At 36.5% G+C, this 23902-nt stretch overlaps 1 protein-coding gene and 2 pseudogenes across 1 annotated transcript in view; 2 read left to right on the top strand and 1 right to left on the bottom strand.

The window, feature by feature from the left end:
• Window positions 1–3508: 3508 nt before the first annotated feature.
• Window positions 3509–7148, top strand: LOC107728761 (nucleolar protein 16-like; annotated as a pseudogene).
• A 3282-nt stretch (window positions 7149–10430) lies between these two features.
• On the bottom strand, window positions 10431–13363 carry LOC107728762 (ADP-ribosylation factor-like protein 9; annotated as a pseudogene).
• Window positions 13364–15004: 1641 nt separating this feature from the next.
• The window catches only part of LOC107728763 (protein KIBRA-like), a 50474-nt gene continuing 41576 nt past the window's right edge, over window positions 15005–23902 (top strand). The window contains exons 1-3 of the mRNA XM_016539043.1: window positions 15005–15939; window positions 22256–22365; window positions 23430–23633. Coding sequence (XP_016394529.1) covers window positions 15821–15939; window positions 22256–22365; window positions 23430–23633 — 433 coding nt within the window. The 5' untranslated portion in view covers window positions 15005–15820. The remainder of the gene's footprint in view (window positions 15940–22255; window positions 22366–23429; window positions 23634–23902) is intronic.

Genomic DNA, 23902 nt, shown 5'->3' with positions numbered 1-23902 from the left:
CCTTCACACCTTAATAAGATGCTGACATGTTTCAGAAAACATGGTTCAAAAACATACAACTCTCCCTACTTAGGTGTGCTGATGTTAAATGTCATCTTAAAGGGGTCATATGATGCGATTTCATTTTTTCCTTTCTCTTTAGAGTGTTACAAGCTCTTGGTGCATAAAGAAGATCTGTAAAGTTGCAAAGACTAAAGTCTCAAATCGCTTTTCAGACCGATTAGTTTTGTAAAAATCGACGCGTTTCAAAAAGGCGGGGCATAGAGGAGAAACAATAATGTACAGTATGTGGAAAATAATGTGTTTTTTTAACTTTAAACCGCATAAACACATTTCATTACACCAAATACACAAAATAATGTTCTTTTTAGCAGCATCATATGACCCCTTTAAAAACGGAAGAGACAACATGTTAAGCAATCATACAGCAGTGATTAAACTGAAACTAGCTTACACATTTTTAAAGTCTTGAGAATTGTGAACAATTGTTATATGTAATACATTGCCTGTCATATTTAGTATACAGTTAACAACTGCTGTTTTGTGATTTGTAATCAATGTACACTTACAAAACTTAACATATATGTGCCTCTTACACTGTTTGAAGGAGATTGTATGTATTGCTTTACTTATTAATATTAATTGTAGTCACTACGATCTTGTATGGACCTTATGGTTGCCATGGTAAATTTGGTCATACTACTTTAGCGTAAACTACAACAAATGTAGTAGACCAAGTGTGCCGCCCAAGAACGGTCGAACACGGACGCAAGAAAATACAGCGGGATTCCCTCATGTTTGAGAAATACACCTGCCGAAAAAAAAGATAAACAACTGAAACTCCCTACTAGACAGAATTTTTGACTATGATGTCTAACCATCTAGGTAGCCATTAACAATAAAAAAAAAAACACTTTTAAAAATCAGAGGGTCGGTTAATTCAAAGGTTCAGTTAATTCACGCGCTTATCTCGAGCACACAGGCACTAAACGACTGTTGTCAATAACACTACTGAAAACAATGTGTTTATCGCTCCTCCTTTGTATAGACTTAACGTTAGACCGTTCACAAAAACGTTGTAAAATCCAAACAATGAATTTTTTTGTTTGTTTGACAGGTCCATCTTTTTTGCTCAAGGTTTAGGAACACGACAAAACAAGCTGCGAGCAACACACCATAATCAACGTTTAATTCTCAGGTTTGAGCCAGTGATTCGTAAATAATTAAGCACCATAGACCATGCATTAATTGCATTGCTCTTATCATTTTGGCCTAACTTCCTTTGGGGGAATCCCCCATCGTTTTGAGACAGATAGCACGGCGTTTTAGGATCACAGCTGTCAAAAATGACTGATCAGACGGGCTGTCATATCTTACCTTCTCTCGCTTTCAGCAGAACAGTGTTTGCCACGATATTCTCGAGCTCCATGTTTCCTGGGGTTGCAGGCAGGCACCGCAGGCCCAACCTCGTCGCCGGGTTGGCAGTTATGTGATGTGTGTGTCCTCCCCCGCTCCCCCCCGGCGGAATATTATTAACCCTGAATGACTCTCGGCTCTGCCGTGTCGCTCCTCTCATTCCCCTCACAGAAGCTTTGGACTTACGTCGATCGTAGAGCCTACTATGGCAAAGCCTGAGCTCATGAATATTAAAGACACATGCTAACGTTGCTTGGTAACCAACCTCGAGCGTCCCGCTTGAACGGTCCTAGACAGAGCCGTTGAGAAACAGCTTTGATCTCGCCGCCACGCGGTCACGTGGTTCATGGAGCTCAATAGTTCCAAACAACTCCGCGCTGTCAATATGTTTGAATGGGTTTAAGTAGGATAGACAAGTTTCACTATATTTACAGCAAATTCTACTGATTATTAACACATCATGTGCATTGATTGTGTATTGATAACTACGCTGACTAAGTTTTACAATCGCATTTTATTCTGGGGAGTGATGAGACAGCATTAAAAAAATTATAATATGCTTATTTATATTACAATTAGCGTAGTATTTATGGTTAAAATACAGAAAATGTTTTTAAATTCCAGTGCAAAAAGGCAAATTCGAGTCGTTTGGTGGCTCTGGTCCTATGGCCCAAGCTTAGCTCATGAATATTTATGAAATTATACTGACATTAGGTAGTGCCACTTCTTCGTATTAAAGGGGTCATATGATGCGATTTCATTTTTTCCTTTCTCTTTAGAGTGTTACAAGCTCTTGGTGCATAAAGAAGATCTGTAAAGTTGCAAAGACTAAAGTCTCAAATCCAAAGAGATATTCTTTATAAAAGTTAAGAGTTAGCCACACCTACCTAAAACGGCTCGTTCGAACACGCCCCCACATACAGTGGGGCAAAAAAGTATTTAGTCAGCCACCAATTGTGCAAGTTCTCCCACTTAAAAAGATGAGAGAGGCCTGTAATTTTCATCTTTATTTTCAACTTTTTGATTATTTCCTTAATTTTTATTGAAAATAAATGCCTTTACGATGTGATACGAGATTTGAAAAGGGAGAAAAAAAAAGTTTGGCAAAAGGTGGGATTGAACCCGGGTCGATCGCGTCAAAAAGTCAACAACACGTGCCTATTCATCTGCACCACTGGAGCTGATGGTTTATAGCCACTTTTAACTAAATGTAAATAGACGCCCCGTATTTTTTATTCCATAGTAAGGGCAATTCATACAATACATTTAAACTGAGCTACTTTAATACCAAATAACAAATAAGAGAATATGTAATTTTTTAATTTCTCTAATCATTTATATACTACGGAAAAATAATGTTTCAGTATGTTTCATTCTTGTATGAATGCATGCTTTTTGTTATTTTGATTATTTCTATTTATTTTGTTGTGTATATAGTAATATATACAATAATTGCAATAGCCATTATTGTTGTCCTGTTTGTATATTTGCTTTATGTGGTAAAAAAATAAAAAATAAATCAAACAACTATCAAACGTAAAAAAAAAAAAAGTAGTAGGTTAACAGTAGTACAATAGTAGGTTTCGTTGTCACAATCAGACTGCTAGTTTATTTGCTAGTTTACCAATAGCTACGATCTACACGTTTGCACTTGTCTTTGGTAAAATTCTATAATATTTCCGAATCTCGCATAATCTGTTTATTATTCAGTATAGTTTTATAACAGTATATCGATGTGTATATATAAGCTGGTCGCTGTATATTTATCAATGTGAGTGAGTGAGTGACGTGTGCCCAAGTATGGTGACCCATACTCAGAATTTGTGCTCTGCATTTAACCCATCCAAGTGCACACACACAGTAGTGAACACACACACACACACACCTGCAGCAGTGGGCAGCCAATGCTGCGGGGCCCCGGGAGCAGTTGGGGGTTCTGTGCCTTGCACTCACCTCAGTCGGGGTATTGAAGGTGGAAGAGAGCGCTGGTTATTCACTCCCCCCAACCGACAATTCCTGCCGGACCTGAGACTCGAACCCGCACCCTTCTGTCATGTCTTTCTTTGATGATAAACATTTTTTTCCCAGATATATGGCGTGCCACAGCACATACCAGGTGAAGCTTTGTATTTAAATGATCTGCAAATGAAATGCAATAAAACTTGCTTGAGTTTTAAATTACTTGAGTTTTGTAATGCTTAGTTTATAACACTGCTTAGTTTATAACACCATCTAGAGGTAAAACTGTTACACTGATTATTAAAATCTCTATCACTGCAACTCCGAAATCAGAGCACATTTGAATTAATCATAACCGAAACTAAATATGTCGGGTTATACGATCATGTCTTTTATCTTTTAAACGGCCAGATTGATAAATCCTTGAAAACTGCTACTTGTTTAGTTTTGACTGTGCAAAGTTCTGTATTATGTTCTACAATATGAAATTAACAAGAGGCTTCCTCCCTCTAGTTCTGTGTAAAATTATAGAGCGACACCGAAGGTAAGCGCATTATTGTTGTTGTTATTTTTTTAATTGTCGGATTATAATTAAGTATCAATGAATGACACAGTTTTGAGTTGACTGTCATGGTGTGCGCATGAACGAGTGTGAAATACCTGCTAATTACGTTGCTTTTTCCTATCACTTATATTGGGCACTTTTTGCATTTAAACTGGATTATTCTGACTGCTGACATTGAAAATCATGCATGTGTTGTTTCGAGGGTATCGGTTAATTTCATGATTGCCGTTTTGACAGTGTCTGCTTGCATATTTTATTCATGTTCGGTAACCTAATAATTCTCTTTAATGTAGGCTATTCGCCCCGATTTGATCCGTTTACCTGCGAAATTTATCTTATTTATAATTTATCTTATTTTGTCGTCAATATTTTGTTTTAAGGAGTTAAAATGGCCCTTATCAACCTTGATTTACATATTCTATAACATTATTTTGACAGTTAAAGTTTTGGGCGGGTTTTTGTGAGCTTTTGGGCTGGAAATCGTCCATCCAATCTGGCAACACTGCACGCGTGTTACAGAGTCAAGACTGTGGTTAACTGGTGTATTATACAGTAATGGATAAAACCAAAAAATCACGTAGCCTAATCGTTGTAAGTTTAATTACAATAAAAACAAAAATAATCTGAAAAAGAAGATAAGGAAGGAAGGAGAAACCGCATATAGAATGGTAAATTCAAGTACATACTACATGCCAACTAGAAAGTTTTTTTTGCTATACAAACAACCTTTTTTTACAATTACTTTTTAATTTGCTGCCTATTCTTGTAAAAAAAATTAAGTGCGCTTTAATTGTATTGAATGTGCACTTGTAGTGTATTTTAAAGCTTAAAGGAATATATTTTTTAAAATGGCTCTTGCAGACAATGTAAAATTAAAGGGGTCAAAGCGAAAACTACTTTGTTTGGCCTTCCAAAAATGGACACGACTAGAAATCAGTGGTTAAGTTGTATTTACAACACTGTTTCAGAACACTTCAACCCAAATATTCAGATGTGTGCAGCACATTTTATGGAGGACCGTTTCCTGATCCTGGGAGAGTAGACTACAATGCCGGCTGTTCTGACTCAAAGACTGTAAGTAAGTTTTTTATATTTAAACAGTTTTTATATTTTATATATTTAAAGCAAGTTTTTTGGGCACTGTAGAGTAGCACTTGTTGTTTGTCATTTCTCCGATCACAAATGCAGACAGGATTTTATGTTTACGCGGCGTGATGCAACGCAACGCGTAAAAAGACAATATAAGTCATTATAATCCATAATTATGTCCCCACTGGATGCAACAAATGCCTCGTTTGTAATGGGTTTTATTGGTTACGTCTCGTCGCTCCGGCCAGGACAGGGCATCACAGTATGGTAAGGGGCGTAACATTTCCGTCACACGCTTGAGGTATTCGGCCAATCACAACGCACTGGATAGCTGGGCAATCACAGCACACCTTGCTTTTCAGACTGATGAGCTTTGTAAAAATCGACGCGTTTCAGAAAGGCGGGGCATAGAGGAGAAACAATAATGTAAAGTATGTGGAAAATAATGTGTTTTTTGAACCTTAAACCGCATATACACATTTCATTACACCAAATACACAAAATACTGTTCTTTTTAGCAACATCATATGACCCCTTTAATGCAATAAATGGCCACTTGAGTGTTATTTAAAGAGAGTACACTTTCATGCCACAAAAGTACATTTTCTAAAAGTGCACTTTTTTAAATCATGGTTTTAATAATCTTTTGTCACGCTTTAAATTACATCTATTTTGTTGTTGACTAACATAACTTTAACTATAGTGTGTAAATCGATATTACATTTAAAGTTCATATATAAACTTTAAATAGCAACTTCGTCATTACAAATGTATTTAAATGCATGACATAAACGTTTCAACAGAAATTACATCCAGTGTATATTTTAGTTTACCATAAATACTTGTCTGTAAATTCGGCAGTTTAGCAGTTATTATGAAATAACATATAACGAGATGTGTTTATATAAGTACTATTTTTAAAAGTATGCTCAAGTGTATGCTTTTTTTTAAAGGTTACTGTCATTTGAAACGTCTGTTGTTGACTTGTACTCCACAAAGTCATGCATTATGAAGTTTGTCATACAATGGGTTGATTAACATGGCGGATTTGAAGTCCTCAGATACGTAATTCTTGGGATGAACACAAAACAGTAAAGCAAAATCTACAAGACATGGGGCTGTCACTTGGGATGAAGGGTATGCTTCCTATTAAAAACAAAAAGGCAAGTACTAAGCTTGAATCACTATGCCACAATGTATTTATACAAATCCTTTCTGCTTATGATAACTTAATGCATTTAACTGATGTTTCAGGATATGGAAAGTAAACCAGTGGAGACAAATGTTTTAAAACCCTACACTGTAAAAAATGACCGTGAATTTAACGGTAAAAGACTGTAAAAATGCTACAGTAAAAACCTGTTAAATGGTTAACGGTAAATTCCCCTACTATATACGGTGAAAAACTGTATCGGACATTACATGTATTGGACATACATCACCACCTGCATTTGGTGGTTATCAGTGTATTACAAAGGTACAAAACAGATTTCAGTACTTCAATAGGTTGGTAATATATTAACATTATATCAGTTAATGAAATTACGGTATTTGACTGTATATTTGTTAAAACTGTAAAACGTTGCTACCGTAGTTTTTACAGTAAAATTCCGGCAACCACAAATGCCGTTTTTTACCGTAAATTTTACGGAAGTTTTTTTACAGTGTACGTCATTGAAAGTATGCATCAAAACTAGTGGTTCTCAGCTGGGTTTGTAATTTATAAATATTTTCATGAGCTGCATAATATGATTTGTTGTCTAAATTGCAGCAATGGAGGTAGAGGCCAGTCTCCGTGGCGAGGACAGAACCATATGCTCCACTGACATGATTGAATATGTTCAATACATGGTGAAGGAACACAATCAGGATTATAAGGTAAAAGAGAGCTGTATATATCAATGATCGTCCCAGACATTAAAAAAGGACTCCTTTGATAGTTCACAATCACATAACTGATTGTGTTTTATTGGCATTTCAGGCAATGGCAAGGGATGAGAAAAACTACTATCAGGACACACCAAAGCAGATCAAACGGAAAGTGGAATTATACAAATGGTTTCATCCTGAGGAATATGCTGTGTTCATTGCATCTCTGCAATCTCAGAAGTCTACGTGATGTCACAGCGAAGAACTGGTGTCTCAAACTGATATATATCAGAATATCACCTTAGTATCTGTCATGTGTGTTGCAAATGTGAGGAGTCTTAAGGATGAGTGTTTACACAGAGAGGAGATTTTCAACAGTTTGTTTCTACTATGCCAACATTCTTTAAGAATGTTAACTTTTAAATGATGTGTATATGAATCTAGTGAGCAACTTGAGAATTTTCCGATGTATGTAAGTTTCGCCTTTGTATTTTTTTTTTTTTTGTGAAGTATGAATTCTGACATATTAATGGGTAAGTTTAATGTGTTTTGGCATATAAATATAAAACACAGGTGTGAAAAGAACTCTTCAATACAATGCAACAAAGAAAAAGAATCTGGGTTCAGTACAAGTTATGCTATCTCAAAATAATTTAGAGTTGTTTCTTAAAGAGCGTTATTGTGGTTATACATTTACATTAAACATTTATTATTTATTTTAATGTTGTTACAAAAACGCTGTCAGATTAGTAGAACTTTGCCAAAAAAAAAAAGGTCCACTGTTAGTAGCAATGCACAGTTAAACCAAGCAGCATTCTGTTAGTCACTGCTGCAAATTCATGTGGAAAATTGCAAACCTGACTTGAAATATGCACACAGAAATGTTTCACTCTTATGCAAAATTACAGATCATGCAGATTCTTATTGAAATTGTGATTTTTCCTACAGAGCAACTGTAAATGTGACCGCACCTAAGTTTATTTTTTTCCCAAGAAAATAATTAATACACCAATAATAAAATAATAAAGTTTTAAAAGTATAGCCATAGGATTTTGTGGAATAAAAAAAACACAAAACCAACAAGTCAGATATTTTCTGCATTCAACTTTATGCCAAAAATGCTGTTGATAGAGCTGAACCCAGAACATTGATTTAAGACACAATAATTACAGAGATTTGTTCATATTTGCACGGCAGTAGTGCTTCTCTAGATATTGTTGCTTCATCACTGTTTCTTAGAATTGTCACATGCTAAATAAAATGCGCATGACTGGTTGTGAATAAGAAGTCTGAATCTGTCAACAGCTGTTATACAAGTTATATCAAATTATTAGCCACACATTTCCTCTCCAGGATTATCAATAATATAAGAGTTCTGAGTTATCAGCATTGTAAAACCCTCACTATAAGACAAAACAATGCTTTTGCATTCATAGAGGCATTTCATTTGTCCATTTGAGCTCTGGCTTAAGCCATAGTTTTCAAGAGACTGAATGCGAGATTAATTTAATTTAGTTCTCCCTCCATACCACTAGCTCTTGTTGATGGTAATTCAAACCACTTGCATAACCAGACCACATTGATTTCACAGTGAAGAGGCCTTATTTTTGTACAGCCGTGGCCAAAAGTTTTGAGAATGACACATATATTAATTTTCACGAAGTCTGCAGCTACAGTGTTTTTAGATCTTTTTGTCAGAAGTTACTATGGTATACTGAAGTACAATTACAAGAATGTCAGGACTGATGGAAGTGCTCACCTTTTCCTCTCCGGACAAGCTTTATTCCGGATGCCCCAAACAATCAGAAAGGGGATTCATCAGAGAAAATGACTTTACCCCAGTCCTCAGCAGTCCGATCCCTGTACCTTTTGGAGAATATCAGTCTGTCCCTGATGTTTTTCCTGGAGAGAAGTGGGTTCTTTGCTGCCCTTCTTGACACCAGGCCATCCTGCAAAAGTCTTCGACTCACTGTGCATGCAGATGCACTCACACCTGCCTTCTGCCATTCCTGAGCAATGATAACTGCACATGTTTCCTTGAATGTAACCATAGTTAACAGAGGAAAAACATTGATTTCAAGCACCACCCTCCTTTTAAAGCTTCCAGTCTATTATTCTAACTCAATCAGCATGACAGAGTGATCTTTAGCCTTGTCCTCATCAACACTCTCACCTGTGTTAATGAGAGAATCACTGACATGTCAGCTGGTCCTTTTTGTGGCAAGGCAGTAATACAGTGGAAATGTTTTTGGATTAAGTTAATTTTCATGGCGAAGAGGGACTTTGCAATTAATTGCAATTCATCTGATCACTCTTCATAACATTCTGGAGTATATGCAAATTGCCATCATAAAAACTGAGGCAGCAGACTTTGTGAAAATTTATATTTGTGTCATTCTCAAAACTTTTGGCCACGGCTGTACAACTGTGCAACGTCAAAACAAAATCTCCAATTGAAGCATATATCACAGTTATGAAAAGAGAATGATCTGAGGTATCCACTGTCAACCACACAATCTGGCATCCATGGATAAATTAGGTTAATCTCACGGAATGTACCTATTCCACCTCAAAATCCAAAGAGACAGAAAGGTTATATTTTCAATAATTAAAAACAAATTACAGCATACATACATTGTGTGTGTGTGTGTATATATATATATATATATATATGTATAAAATATATATACACACATGCACACACACAGTGGGTATAGAAAAGAATCACCCCCCTTTAAATAATCACATTTTGTAGCTTTGCAGCCTAAAACGGACACAGTTTTTGTTTTATCCAGCTGTATTTACTCAGTGCAACTTAATAACATCCAAGTGAAAGATATAACACCAACATGTCAGAAAGAAATAAAATTAAATAAAAAAAACAAAATCACTGAGTTGGAAAAGGATCAGCCCCCTCCTAAAAATGGGTGATCCTATTCTATACATATGTACAAAATATAATACTAAAAAAAGTATTAATTTTGTGCATACGTGTGTAGAGTTATATAAAAACTTCTTTAACACTATATATATATATGTGTTTGTGTGTGTGTGTGTGTGTGTGTGTGTGTGTGTGTGTGTGTGTGTATGTATATGTATGTATGTATGTATGTATAGATAGATAGATAGATAGTTTAAAGGAAGGATATATTAATATGAGAAACATGAACAAGAAATATTAATTTTCAGGCAAAATGAAAAGTTTCTTTCTTTAACCAAGTTGACTCCACATGCAGATTCAAAGCATATGTAATGTGCTCTTAGTAATAGTGAATATAATAATCCTATTAATGACAAGTGAGATATTGTACATTGTAACTAGCAGCAATAATGGCAACAGTACTAATTTAAAAAAAAAAGTGTTTGTTCAACTCCTTCAATGTCACAGCAGTGGCATTATGACGCAAATGCTCCTTACTCCTCGCACGATTCAATGATGAAACCAATACATCGAATGCTCACTCATTACTAAAGATCCCTTTGCCAGTCCTTTCTGGCACAGTAGTGCCAACCTTCAAATGGGAGCTTGGTTTCATACCAACGTCAGAAGCAGGTCCTGGAACATTTGGAGGCTGCAGGTTCTGCTTAATCCGTCAGATTCCAACTGAGCAGCCAGCAGGAAAAGCTTCCTCTGATCAGCTACTGAACTCAGGGAGAGAGCCTCACGCAGCTCCGGGACGCTAACAGCGTCGGGCTTATCCTGGATGAGGGTATAAAAAGCATTTTAGTCCAAATTCACACTGAAAAATAAATCAGGGTGCATGGTACTCTATTAAAGAGATAGTCTACCCAAAAATTAATATCCAAACCTGTATGACTTCCTTCTGCAGAACACAAATGGAGATATTTTGAAATGTTAATTTGATGTTTGTCCTTACAATTAAAGTCAACTGGGTCCAGTGTTGTTTTAAACACCTTTGACTTTGTACGAGTATCAAATCATCAAACTATCAAATCAAGTTACCTATATTTATAGAAGCAGCTTTACTGTAAACTATCCCTTTAACTCAAAAAAAAAAAAATAGAGGCTAAAGATCTAGGAAATCAATATGGAACCTTTGGTTACCTGCTTGTTTCCCAAGACCACCACTGGAATATCAGTGTCTGCTTTAAGTAATCGATGGAGCTCGTCTTTGGCCTGAGGGAGCCGGCCTCTATCAGATGAGTCCACCACGTACACCAAGATATGTGTTCTCCTTAGGTAATCCACCCAGCACATTCGCAAGTCTTCACCACCTCCAACTGATGGGAAAAGATAATCAAAACAGGAATTGACTGTATGATGTGTTATTACTGCCATAGACAAAGATGAACAGGCTTTTCTAAAATAATAAATTTTAGGCAATAAGGCATTAACTGAATCATTATTACTTGTAGAGCAAGAATTAAAGTATCCCACATGAGAAATAGGAGCATACTGTTGTGAAAAAGAAGTGCACTTAATTGTATTGAATGTGCACTAGTAGTGTACTTCAAATTTAAAAAACTGAACTTACAGATAACATAATATCAATGAAATAAAAGGCAATGTAAGTGTTCTTAAGAGAGTACAGTTTTATTAACTACGTTTCGTAATACATTCAGCATAACACTTTAGCCATTACAAGACAAAAGTGTTAAGAAAATTACATATATGGATGTAAAGATGTACATAATCCTACTTAAATGGGCTAAAACACTGTCAAGTTTACACTCAAGTTGCATTTAATATAAATTTAAACTATAATACTGTATATTTTAATTTAAATAACATGCAATTAAGTGTCAGAAAACATTACATTTTAAAGTATTCTTTTAAAGTATATTCTTTCTGTAAAAGTACTCTTTTTAAAACTTTGCTAAATTGTACTTCTTCCTCACAAATGTATGCAAGTGAACAGGGTGGTCTGGCACTGATCCATACTTTCCAAGAAGTCCAGCTGGCATGCAGGTGTGTGTAGGCTGATGAAGTTGAAGCCACGTGTGGGTCGACAGCCCGTCCTGGAGCCCGCTCCACTCAGCCCCTGCAGAACGCTGCTCTTACCAGCGCCGTCCAACCCAAGAACAAGCACCTGCTTCTCACTGTGCTCCTCCTCCTCCTAAATATATACATGTTCATGGAAGAGAAGGGAGTGAAATGAGCAATGGAACAGAATTAGATTTAGAGTCTGCTTATCCAGAGTGTGGTGCTGGGATTTTATCGCAAGCTGCCGGAATTAATTATGCAATTCTGTGTACAAATAGTCAGAGTCTTGGTATCATTAATTAGTGTCTTAGTTGTGTAAAAACAGACAGACTGACTCGTTTTCTGTTACTTTGGCTACTCTGTTGCACTCTACATCAAATGTTACCATACTAGATTGTGTGGCACATACAGTACAAATTGTACTGTATTATTGTAAGTGTATTATTGCAACTTTATGTTCATAATGAATAATCCATATACTTTTTTGGCCAATGAACTTTCATGATCTTTCCCTAATGAATAGTTCAGAATATTTTGTTTACAGGTTTGACTGATTCATTGAAATGAACCGACTCAAAATAACAACTGAACATCATTTGAAAGCAATCTCTTCCAAGATCAATACCTAGCTGCTGACTGAAATATTATAGAGCTGAGCATAACCTAATATTTATATTCACTCGGCCTATAGAAATGTCCATGTCTTTAAGATAATTTTATGATATTATAGAGTATTCCATGGCCTTGGGAACTATATGCGCTTTATTTATATTTAGAGGAAACTATATCTAAATATCGTTTTTTTTTCTTTTTCTTTTTTGATAATAAACAATAATACGTTTGCAACAGTCTTTCATGCAGATGGATATTGAACTTTTAGTGAGAAATATTAAAAATCCATTACAAATAAAGAGAAATGAGATAATAAGACAAACAGGATTACTTTTATCTATACTATGATTTCTCAAAAAGTACATTTTAAGAATAATAATATAACCTGAATGCACATGAATACCTACAGTTCAATTTACTGAGAGTTCCCTTGACGATTGTCTCTACCTATCACGTGCGATAGGCGGCATCATAAAAAGATAAACTGTTTCTTTCGTTTCACACTCACCTCTCGGAACGTGTAGTAGTCTGACTCTGGTGTCCATACCCGTCTTTTATCAAAGAGATTGAGTGCGATAAACAGCGCGGTCCCGACCGCAGCCATATCGGGAGAGGGGGTTCAATCTTCAACTGGCTGGCAGGAGCCGCCACTGACAGGTCATGTGACCTGGCAGGTCACGTGCCCTGTCAGTGGCGGCTCCTGCCAGCCAGTTGAAGATTGAACCCCTACTGGATATCGGCGCTGAACGCCACGGAGATATGACGCAGTACAACCATGAGCTCACCTGAAGTTCGGTGCGCGAGCTGCTACTTTTGCTCTGCAGTGCACGTGATTCGCCCTGCTTGTTTTGAAAAGCACGCGCCCAGTTTCCTTATAGCGGGTGAGAGACTAGGGGCGGAGAAACCATACTGTCTTGAGATTGCAAAAAAATTGTTTCGTATGTTAATAATATTTATAACAACAACAATAATAAATTACAGTTCAACTTAAATTTGCTGTCTGAAAATTGTATTGTATATAATTATATAGATCAGTTGTTGTACCGTGGCATGTGTATGACATTAAAACTATGGTGTATACTGAAACATTTTTGGTTTAAAAGCAAATTACAAAACAAACAGAGACAGACAAAAAAGAAAAAAAAAAAGTTAAAACCGTCGAATAAGTCATCCTCTCTTCTGCTCGCCGTTGGAGGGCGTTGTTTAGTTGAAATTTGGGTGAGGACATGTTCTTTATTTTTTGGTAGAGATGCCTATGCACAGTTTAAAACGGCAACTGCACGCCCCTGGCTGTCTTTTTTGCACACTTCTGGGTTTGCTTTGGTTCCTTTGATTTAGAGTGAAAAGCAATTAACACACAGCTAAAGAGAAACACCTTGATTACTTTGCATTGATTCGTTAGTTAAGGTAACTGTTATGTCTAAAGGATGATTTAAAAATGCTTAAACACACAACCAAGGATACATTATTACAACGTGAATATTGTGCCCGTTTATGCTATTTTATTATTTTATTTTTATATTATTGATTTACGTAATTTTTATTTTGCTTGTCCATCTTTCTTTTTCTAATAAATATATAAAAAGTTTCAAACCCACGGAAATGGTATATGTTGCACCTTTTCCTATCAATTTGGGTTTTTCCTATTAATTTGGTATTTATGTGTAGGATTTAGCCTATAATAAATAATCATTGTTGCCAATACTGCCATCAGTAGATTCGTGCCAAGCGTTTGAAAGTACAATCGAGTTGAGTCAAAATAAAGTGAATTTGATACTTTTATTGATTTATTATTTTGTCTTCAACGTGTACTTTGTTATAATGTCAAATTTAAAGTTTTACTTCAAAGTATATTTTAAATAATTACAATTTAATAACATTTTGTTGTGCTTTAAAGAAGTACACCTTTTTTGTGTTGACAGGCTACTAAAGCACACGTAAAGCACTTTATATTCATTTTAACTTTAAGTTGTTTTTTTTAAAAGTTAATATATTCTAAATGTACTAAATAGCAACTTTATCATTACAGATGTGTAATTACATACATTTAAATACAGGACATACAAGTTTCAATAGAAATAAAATGTTATTTATTGATTGATTGATATTTATTGATTTATTCATGTATTTATTTGAGGAATTTTACATCATGATTTGTAAGCATTTTATGAATTAAATTGGGTAATTCAAAAACAACGCAATTCTTATTTTTTTTAAATGCTAATTTATTAACTGCTAGCTTACTTCTCTTGTCAACTATTCCGGGGCTTATTCAACCCCTCCGAAAAGTGATAGATGTCATTACTATCACACATTAATATTATCACACACTGAATTTTAAAAATCCACTTAAGAGTTGATCCTTATTCCAGGACAAGTGATAAATGTTCACAAAACCGCCCATACGTAATAAATAGGAAGAAAATTTCATTTATCATTTATAACGTACGAAATTATAAACCCTGTATTGGCTTGTGTGCACTGCTACTAGAAGGGCTACGGCTATCACCTGTATGACGTAATCCATTTCAACCGCAGCATAGCGACCGAGCTTGACTACGGGAGAGAACCGCACACAGCCACTTAAAGGAAAAGACAACATTAGGAAACAAATGGGAAAGAAACGCGCTACTTTCAAAAGAAATTGCTGAAATGCTGTGGAAGTGATTTGAATGCATCGACAAAACGAGAAGATACGGAATACGTTTGTATGGAGTAACTGTTTGCGTTGTCTATATAACGAGCTTTTGGGCTAACAGGCTAGCACAGTTGTCGCTAAAACATGGTGGGCGGACACTGAGCGAGGAAAAAAAACCACTAGACGCGCTCAAATATTTGTGGATAATGCTAGGGAATTAATTCGTTTGCTGTAATTACTGCTCATAGGGAATTGTGTGGACTTGGAAATTGCTTCTTGGTTTTCTTTTCTTGGAGGAAAACTCTCGCGCACGACCTTTGAAAGTTTCGCGTTCTGACGTTTCGCGCAAGTTAACCATCCATCAGGCTCCGCCAGAAAAGATGATTGATGTATTGCGTACTTGACCGAGAATGCACAAGAAACGAAGAGTTTCTCACCATAAGCGCAACTCTTGCGGCAAAGTTACCCGATTCAGAGCATCACGCCCTCATCCATTCATTTAACAGCATTCGCTCGTGAAAACAATGCTCAGTTTAGGCTGCAGGAACTGAACTGGAATATTGGAAACCGTATCATGGATTATATGGAATACATCTGTGTCTAATTAATGGCACTTTCCTTATGCGTTAGGTTTAAATTTGGACTAGTCCATGAAAAGCAACACATGGTTTGCTTTCAACTCAATTTAGAAGACTTACAGAGAAAATTACATGGAGACTAGTTGGTCATGCCAAGGAAGGAGTTACCATTGCCAGAGGGTTGGGAAGAGGCCCGAGATTTTGACGGGAAGGTCTATTATATAGACCATATTAACTACACCACCAGTTGGATTGACCCAAGGGATAGGTACGTGATGAGTACTGCATGTTCTGGGAATGCATTCTTGCTTATTCAGTAAACAGATGCATGCTGAGTCCATTACTCATGTGTACAGCTGTGATTCAGTGACTCAGTGATAATTCAGATCCTCTTTGTTTTGTAATACAATTCACTTCTCAAATCATACACACACACACACACACACACATACATCAAAGCACCTAAAATGGATGTATTTCAGGCTCAATTTCAGTGTTTTCTGATGTTGAAATATTGCTTTGTTCATCCAATGGAGATTTACCGCTGATTACAGAACCGGCTTTACTGATAAGATGCGCGTTAAATATCGCATGCGATTTATCGTGCAGCCCTACAGCATACCCACCTCCCTCCATCCCCCAGCATGCATCTCTCAGATGGCTGGTTCTCACTGCTGAGCAACAGTTAGTTGACAGGGTATTCTAATGTTAGTGGCTGGTAGGGCTGCACGATTAATCAAAATTAAATTGCAAAGGCGATAAATCGCGATAAGGCAGAAGCTGCTATTGTCATGTGTATCTTTCAGTGAAGCACGGTTCTATGATCCAAATATTGCTTTGTTCATCCAGAACCCATGATCAGTGCCAGCTTTACCACTTAAGTCCTCTTGGACTTTAACACAAAATCTGTGCAGGAATGCCTAAGATTATATTAGAATGTTTTCAAGCTCCACTGGCTCAAGCTTTGGTATGTTCAGCGATTGCGCACCGGGTGTGTTTTTCCTTTCCTCCTTTTAGCTTTTACCGATGTAATAATTTTACAGAGTACACAGAAATGGAAAAGTGATAGCAATCAGACTGCATATTTTTCCCCTTTGTGTGGTGCAACAGGTTTGCCTGTAGCCAGGAAACCCAAGATGGCAGAAAGTTGTAAACAAGTACCTGGGACACATTCCTTAGCATGAGCGAAAGCCCACAGCTGATTTCCTCAAATCTGTTTCACTGTGAGTCAAGGTGCACAACGGGTTCAAAGTGCACCCGAGCTATGCAAACTTTAACAAGAATGGTCAGATAGTTTTCAGCGCATTCCGCAATTGTTCGTTTGGTGCAAGAGCTGCGTTTTTGGTCAAAATGAATTCCACCTAAAAATTGTAATTATTTGCTCACCAACATGTTCGAAGCCTGAATGACTTTATTTTGTGGGACACCAATGAAGAGATTTTGAAAAATGTTTCTGTGTGTGTGTGTTTGTATTTTTGTCCATGCATTGAAAGTCAGTGGGGACCAGTGTTGTTTTGGACCCCGAAGACTTTTTTTGTAGACAAAAAACATCTTTTACAAATATCTTCATTTGTGTTTTACAGAAAAAAGTCAGTCATACAGGTTTGGAATGACAGTGGGTGTAATTAAATGGTATTATAAAGAAAAGGCAGAAAACGCCAAAGATAAAGAAAATGTGATGACAGATTTTTGGGGTGATTTGAAGCTGATATGTCAGCCCCACTCTTTTTCCATTTAACCCCAATGTAATTTTGTTTATACTGAAATGGTGCAGAAAAGTCAACAGCATTGAGCTGAGCAACTGAACGGAAACAAAAGCCGAGGCATAACAGATGTTTCCACGCTCATGCCTGGTCGGCTGGTCTTTCTTGCACAGTGTGGTGCATCAAAGGCGCTGATTAAAAATGACAAATATTTCTAATCCTGACCCAAAACTGTCAGCAGACTAGGGCTGCACGATAAATCGCATGCGATATTTAACGCGCATCTTATCAGTAAAGCCGGTTCTGTAATCAGCGGTAAATCTCCATCTAGGGCTGCACGATTAATCAAAATTAAATTGCAAAGGCGATAAATCGCGATAAGGCAGAAGCTGCTATTGTCATGTGTATCTTTCAGTGAAGCACGGTTCTATGATCCGCAGTAAATCTCCATCCGAAGGCCAGAGGGCGCTCTCGCGCTGAAACTCCAAATACGCCCCGCAGGAGAAATCAGGAAATCCCTATAACGGTTGCCGAATAAACAGAAGATTTAACTGCTTTCATTGATTCAACGTGACTAATAAACACACGACTACGACAACATGGTTTATCTGAGTTTGTCTTATAATTTTTATTATAATAAAGTATATAATATTGCAATGCTAATCAACATAGCCTTTATACTGCTTAGAATACTATGAAATATGTTGTGTGCCTTATTCTGTGTAAGAAGCCACATCATCTCACAGAAGGATTTATTTCAAACACTCGACTGACGTTATGAAGTGAGTTTGGAGTAAAAACATGTTATTAAATGTGGTATTTTCACATGCTTTCAGATGGAGCAGCATTTACTACACAGAGCCGTAGTTCACTGAGAAGCTATGCAAACAGCTGTCATTATCACGAACGATTTTTTTCGATTTCAGATTTAGATTTTTTTGCGTAACTTGTCAGTGAACAACGGCTATGTGTAGTAAATTCTGCTCCATCTGAAAGCACGTGATGATGATTTACTGCTGATTACAGAACCGCTTTACTAACAAAATGCGCATGACAATCGCATTCGATTAATCGTGCAACCCTACTCAGCTCAGTGAAGAAAGTGCACAGATATTTGTAGGTGTTGTATTTCATGTCATGTTTTCATTAACCTTGATTTCTTGCAACTTGTGTGCTTTTTCTGTGTGAGTCGAGAGTGAAATGCTGCACAGAAACCAACGGCCAAAGTCAGGAATTTCATTAAATAATACATTAGAGAGCCGTAGTTCACTGACAAGCTACGCAAACAGCTTTCATAATCGCAGAACGATTTCTTTGGGTTCATAATCGCGTGATTGTATCATCTGCGATTATGAACACGATTTTGTGTAGCTTGTCAGTGAACTATGGCTCTGTGTAGTAAATGCTGCTCCATCTGAAAGCACGTGATAGAGATTTACTACTGATTACAGAACCGGCTTTACTGACAAGATGTGCATGACAATCGCATTCGATTGGGTGTACTTGTTAATGAGCTTGGTAATTGACAACCTTCCTGTGGCAAATGCACAGAGCTGCTGAGGTGTTGCCTGCCCTCTAGACATTAAGTACTACTAATTATATGCTGCTTGGAACTGTTCGAAAATTTTGGTTGGGTAATTTACGTGTAATATTAATGCTAGTGTTAGTCTTCATGTAGTTTTTTTTTTGCTAAATAACCAATACAAGCAAACCAACATTTGTTTAATAAATCACCCGAAAATGAAACAAATGTAACAAATTTTCGTTAGCTGCTAGATTCTGTTTCACATGTTTCATGTTCAAATGCTCCTAAAAATTAATTGAAGTAATTTGAAGAATATGTCTCTCTACTGGACCAACCCTGTTTATTGCAGCGAGTCTTTTTGTGTTTTTTTTTTTTTTTTTTTTTGGAGTAGCTGTGTATTTTTGAGTAGTCTTCCTGGTTCCCTGATATTATGTATCATTCTCATATATATATATATATATATATATATATACCTCCTGATATTATGATCATACAACAGTGTGTAATTTTTTAGAAGGAAGGACTTGCAGGCCTAAATCAGTTTTGTGTTTTGCCAGATTGGGTTTGTTACATGCCGTTTGTTTACATATTACATTTGTCAGGGTAAACCAAATATTAAGACATTTAATGCAATTTTTTTGACTTTTCACTTAAATTCTTGATTAAATTGGAAATAAAAGCATTATCATTTGTGGTCTCAGACTTTTGGATCTACTGTTTATGATAGAATTAGAACTTTAGAAACATCAGATGCCTCATACTTTGTTTTGTTGTATTTGTAAAGTTGCAAACATGTTGTCTAACCACATAAATGCAGAGAAAGCATTCTTGCGGCCTGCCCTCATGTACCACACTGGGCGGAACTGTTTTGTTTTGCCTCAGTGTGACATTCTGAAAGCATGCGCTCAGGTAAATGGAATGTTATCTCGCTCTCTCTGATAGGAGACTGGCCGTCGTCGGGATGTAGCAGCGTGCTTTTATTGTCGGACCTTGAGCATGGTGTGCTGCTAGTTGGAGCCTCATAAATGACTAGGGAATTTATGGAGTGCGCTGAATTAAAGTGTCTGACTCATCAGTTAGATATGTCCTGTGTTTGCACTCGACTGTGTGCTTTGTCATTTTGCATTAGACCATGGGTCCTGAGTCTTTGACTTCATAGGGTTTACTAGAGCGTCAAGAAAAGAACGGGAGACCTGTCTGAATCCTTTCTGCAAATTTTGTTTTACATTTAAAAAAGCAGGCCATTGCACCATATTCATTCCATTCCTTCCTAATCATTCTAATGCGCAAATCTCAACATCATGCTTTGGGATTGGGATTTTGAGCTTTTGAGTTCCCTTGGCCCTTGTCCATTTAAAGATCTCAGATACTCAGGCTTAAGCTCCGAGATTAATGTCACCCATTCAGATGAGGTGTCAGTGAGTCTGGAGAATTATGGGATGAGAAAAAGATGCGTGTTTCTCACTGTAGCCATGTTCTTTGTTGTGTCGCATAAGTTTCTTTTCCCAGAGTTAAATTTAGAACAGGCCAGTGGGGGTCTCTCAGCACAGTTTCATTATTCATAACATGAAAAAGGAGCTAGTTCAGTCTCACCCTCTTTGAAAGTCTTGAATCGAAAGGGGAAGGCAACAGCATGCGCTCACTTGCTGCAGACAACTGTAAGATGATTTGAATCAATTGAATGAAACTGCTTGCCTTGGAACTGAAGATATATAATTCCAAGCCATTCCATATATATAATATACAAAATTAAGATAAAAGTATCTCTTATAAAGAGTAGACTCTTTATAAAATTATAAAGTTTATTTAATATAAAAGTAGACACTTTCAAGTTGTCAAATGTTGGTGGTCCATCGTTCATGTGATGAGTAGGACACCTGTGAGGACTTGAGAAATGATACATCCACTGAAAACCATTCAACACCAGTCGGTTAAAAGTCATTGCAAAAATGGCTCAGAAAAGTGGTTAGTTCTGAGAAAATAAGCATTTGTTTGCAGATGCCACTTGATTTTATATTTTGTTTCTTATTTAATAAATTAATATATTACGTGTGGCTTATGTGACTTATTTTTTGTTTAAAATGGATTAATCCTTTAAATATGCTGCACACATCAGATTTAATGTGGAATGTTCCTGATAATCTGAGAAGCACAGAGCTGAATTCATTGCATAACCCTGCTTCTGGATGTAACGGCATCAGAAAATACTCCTCTCAAAGTCTGAAAGTGGAAGTATTCGAAATTGGGAAATATGACATTCCTGCTCTGCACAAAAACAATGCCTGAACCTAAACTTAAATCTTTTGTGGTGGTTGAAAAACTCATAACAGGTTAAGAAAAAAAAAAAAAATATATATATGTTAAGATATATAGAAATGTTGCAAGGAGTTGTTCATTACTGCACCATATACCGTTCAAAAGTTTGGTGCATTAAATTGATCAAAAGTGACAGTAAAGACATTTTTAATGTTATAACAATATTTAAAATAAATGCTGTCCGATTAAACTTTGTGCTCATCAAAGAAACCTGAAAAATTAGATCACTGTTTCCACAAATATATTAAACAGCACAATTTCCAAAATCATTTTTCAGGGATTGTACAGTGCAATAACTTTTATACTAACTATTGACCTGTTTGTAAAATTATCTTATCAGTAGGAGTCAGGAGTATAGTAGGTAATTTAGGACAAACGTAATAGCCTAAATATTTTTAATTTTTTCAACCCAAAGCTAAAAGTATTTTTTTTGTTTTTTTTCCAAAGTATTGTTACCTGATGCCTTTGGTTAGCATAATGATTAGCATCCTTCTTATATCAGGTTTGTGATAAACCTCCTACCCTAGGCTCTTTAAATTTACTCTAAAATCCCAACAAGCTCTTTTTTTTAAATTGATTAGTCTAGCTAGCGAGTGCCAACAGCACTCTCCACTGAAGCACTGAAGTTCAGCCAGACTACTTTGCTAGCATTAGCGAACACCTGCTAACAAAAGTTTTAGCGTGCTGTTTTTGGCCAAGTGAGCGTCCCAATTGCTCTACGGTGATCCAAAGCACTGGGCTTGGAGAGCCACAGTGTGTTGCCTCAGAAACCTCCAGGCGATGGGTCAGCAGGACCTGTGGAATGCCCGGCTTGGGTTTCCGGCTATTGTGCTCGGCCAGCACACTGGAGGTGAATAGCCTGACATTCCTCTGATGCCCCTCCCCCCCCACACATGCTTGTGCCACGCTCAAATTCTCAGTTATATGCTGGAGTGACATCCCCACAGAAAACAGGCATGAAGTGTGGAGGTCCAACATCACACTGTTTTCCTTGTGATTGTTCGTTGACTGACAGTTGGATTCTCTATTTGATTTTCCAGGCAGACTAAGCCTCTGACTTTTGCAGACTGTATTGGAGATGAGCTGCCTGTGGGATGGGAGGAGGCCTACGACCCCCACGTTGGAGCCTATTATGTCGACCACAATACCAGTAAGTTGAGCAAGATTCAGCCCACCTCACGCATGCACAGGAGTATATAGAGTGTCTGATATGTGATTCTGTGGTTTTAAACCGATTAAGTGTCATATTTAATTTGACACAAATGAAAACAAGGCTTTGAGAGACAAAACAGAATTCATTCAGTGGCCCTCATTCATGAAAAATGACTAGAACAAATTTCTTTGTAAATAATTTGTTACAAATGCCCAGTATATTTGGACACACCTATTTAAAAGTGTTGTTTTAGTATTATTTTTACACAATTATAGAATTCATTAATATTTTGAATTAGTTTTTTTATATTTTCAGTTTTAATTTTTGTTGAAGTTTTAATGATTTTATGTGATTATGTATTTTATCATTTTTATTCGTTTTTATTTTTTAAGTTTCTATTTAGGTTAGTTTTAGTAGTTTACCTCAATTTAAGTTTATTTTATTACAGCTAATTGCCAAGAGAACATTTCTAATTTCTCAAGTTTTTCATCTAATATTTATTGTTTATTTCAGCTTTATTTCATTTATTGAAAATGATTGTTAATGGTTTTAGTTAACAACAATGCAACTGATGAGCACAGTTTTTTTGCTGCTTAATATTTTTGAGGAAACTGTGATACATTATTTTTTCAGGATTCTTTGATGAAAATAAAGTTAAAAAGAACAGCATTTATTTGAAATAGAAATCTAAACAGCAAAAACTGTTTTCAACATTAATAATAAGAAATGTTTCTTGAGCATCAAATCAGCATGTTAGAATAATTTCTGTGTAATGGCTGCTGAAAATTCAGCTTTTCCATCACCGAAATAAATTACACTTAAAAAAAAAAATGAAAACATTGCATTACTGTTATTACTGTATTTTTGTTCAGATAAATGCTGTCTTGGTGATCATAAGCGACTTATTTTAAAAACATCACAAACGTTTGAACAGTAGTGTATTTATAAGTCGAATTACATAAAAAAAATTAAACTTCACTGAAAAATCATGATTCCAAACTTTTGACCGGTAGTGTATGTATTCCACTAATTTAAGATATTTTTATCTCTCCTTCCCACAGAGAGCACCCACTTGGAGGATCCGCGGGCTCAGTGGCAGCGGGAGCAGGAGCTCATGTTGCGGGATTATCTGAACGTGGTTCAGGAAGCATTGAGTGCCCAAAAGGAGATCTACCAGGTCAAAGAACAGCGACTTCACCTGGCCCAGCAGGAATATCGGCAGCTAAATGATGCTTGGCGGGACAAGTCGTCCTCACAGACTAGCTGTAAGACTTGTGACTCTGTACCTGTGTCTGTCACTTAAAGATTGTTCATATTTCTGAGCTACTTGACACTGATTCTTGAGACATGGGATAAAACAGGCTATAAGCAAGTTTGTGTATTAAGGAAAACTAATTCTGATTAATCTGTTCATCATGTTTAGAATTATTTTCCTTTCACATTGTCATAAAATTTGTCACGCACTATAGGTCAACAATGTGAAAAATAAAAATGAATAAATATTACAAATATAGACAAACCCCCGCCCCCCCCC

The sequence above is a fragment of the Sinocyclocheilus rhinocerous genome, unplaced genomic scaffold, assembly GCF_001515625.1.
Source record: "Sinocyclocheilus rhinocerous isolate Xijiao unplaced genomic scaffold, SAMN03320098_v1.1 scaffold2322, whole genome shotgun sequence".
In the NCBI taxonomy this organism is placed as follows: Eukaryota; Metazoa; Chordata; class Actinopteri; order Cypriniformes; family Cyprinidae; genus Sinocyclocheilus; species Sinocyclocheilus rhinocerous.
The sequence above is the reverse complement of the archived record's forward strand: the minus strand, read 5'-3'. Positions and strand labels throughout refer to the sequence as shown.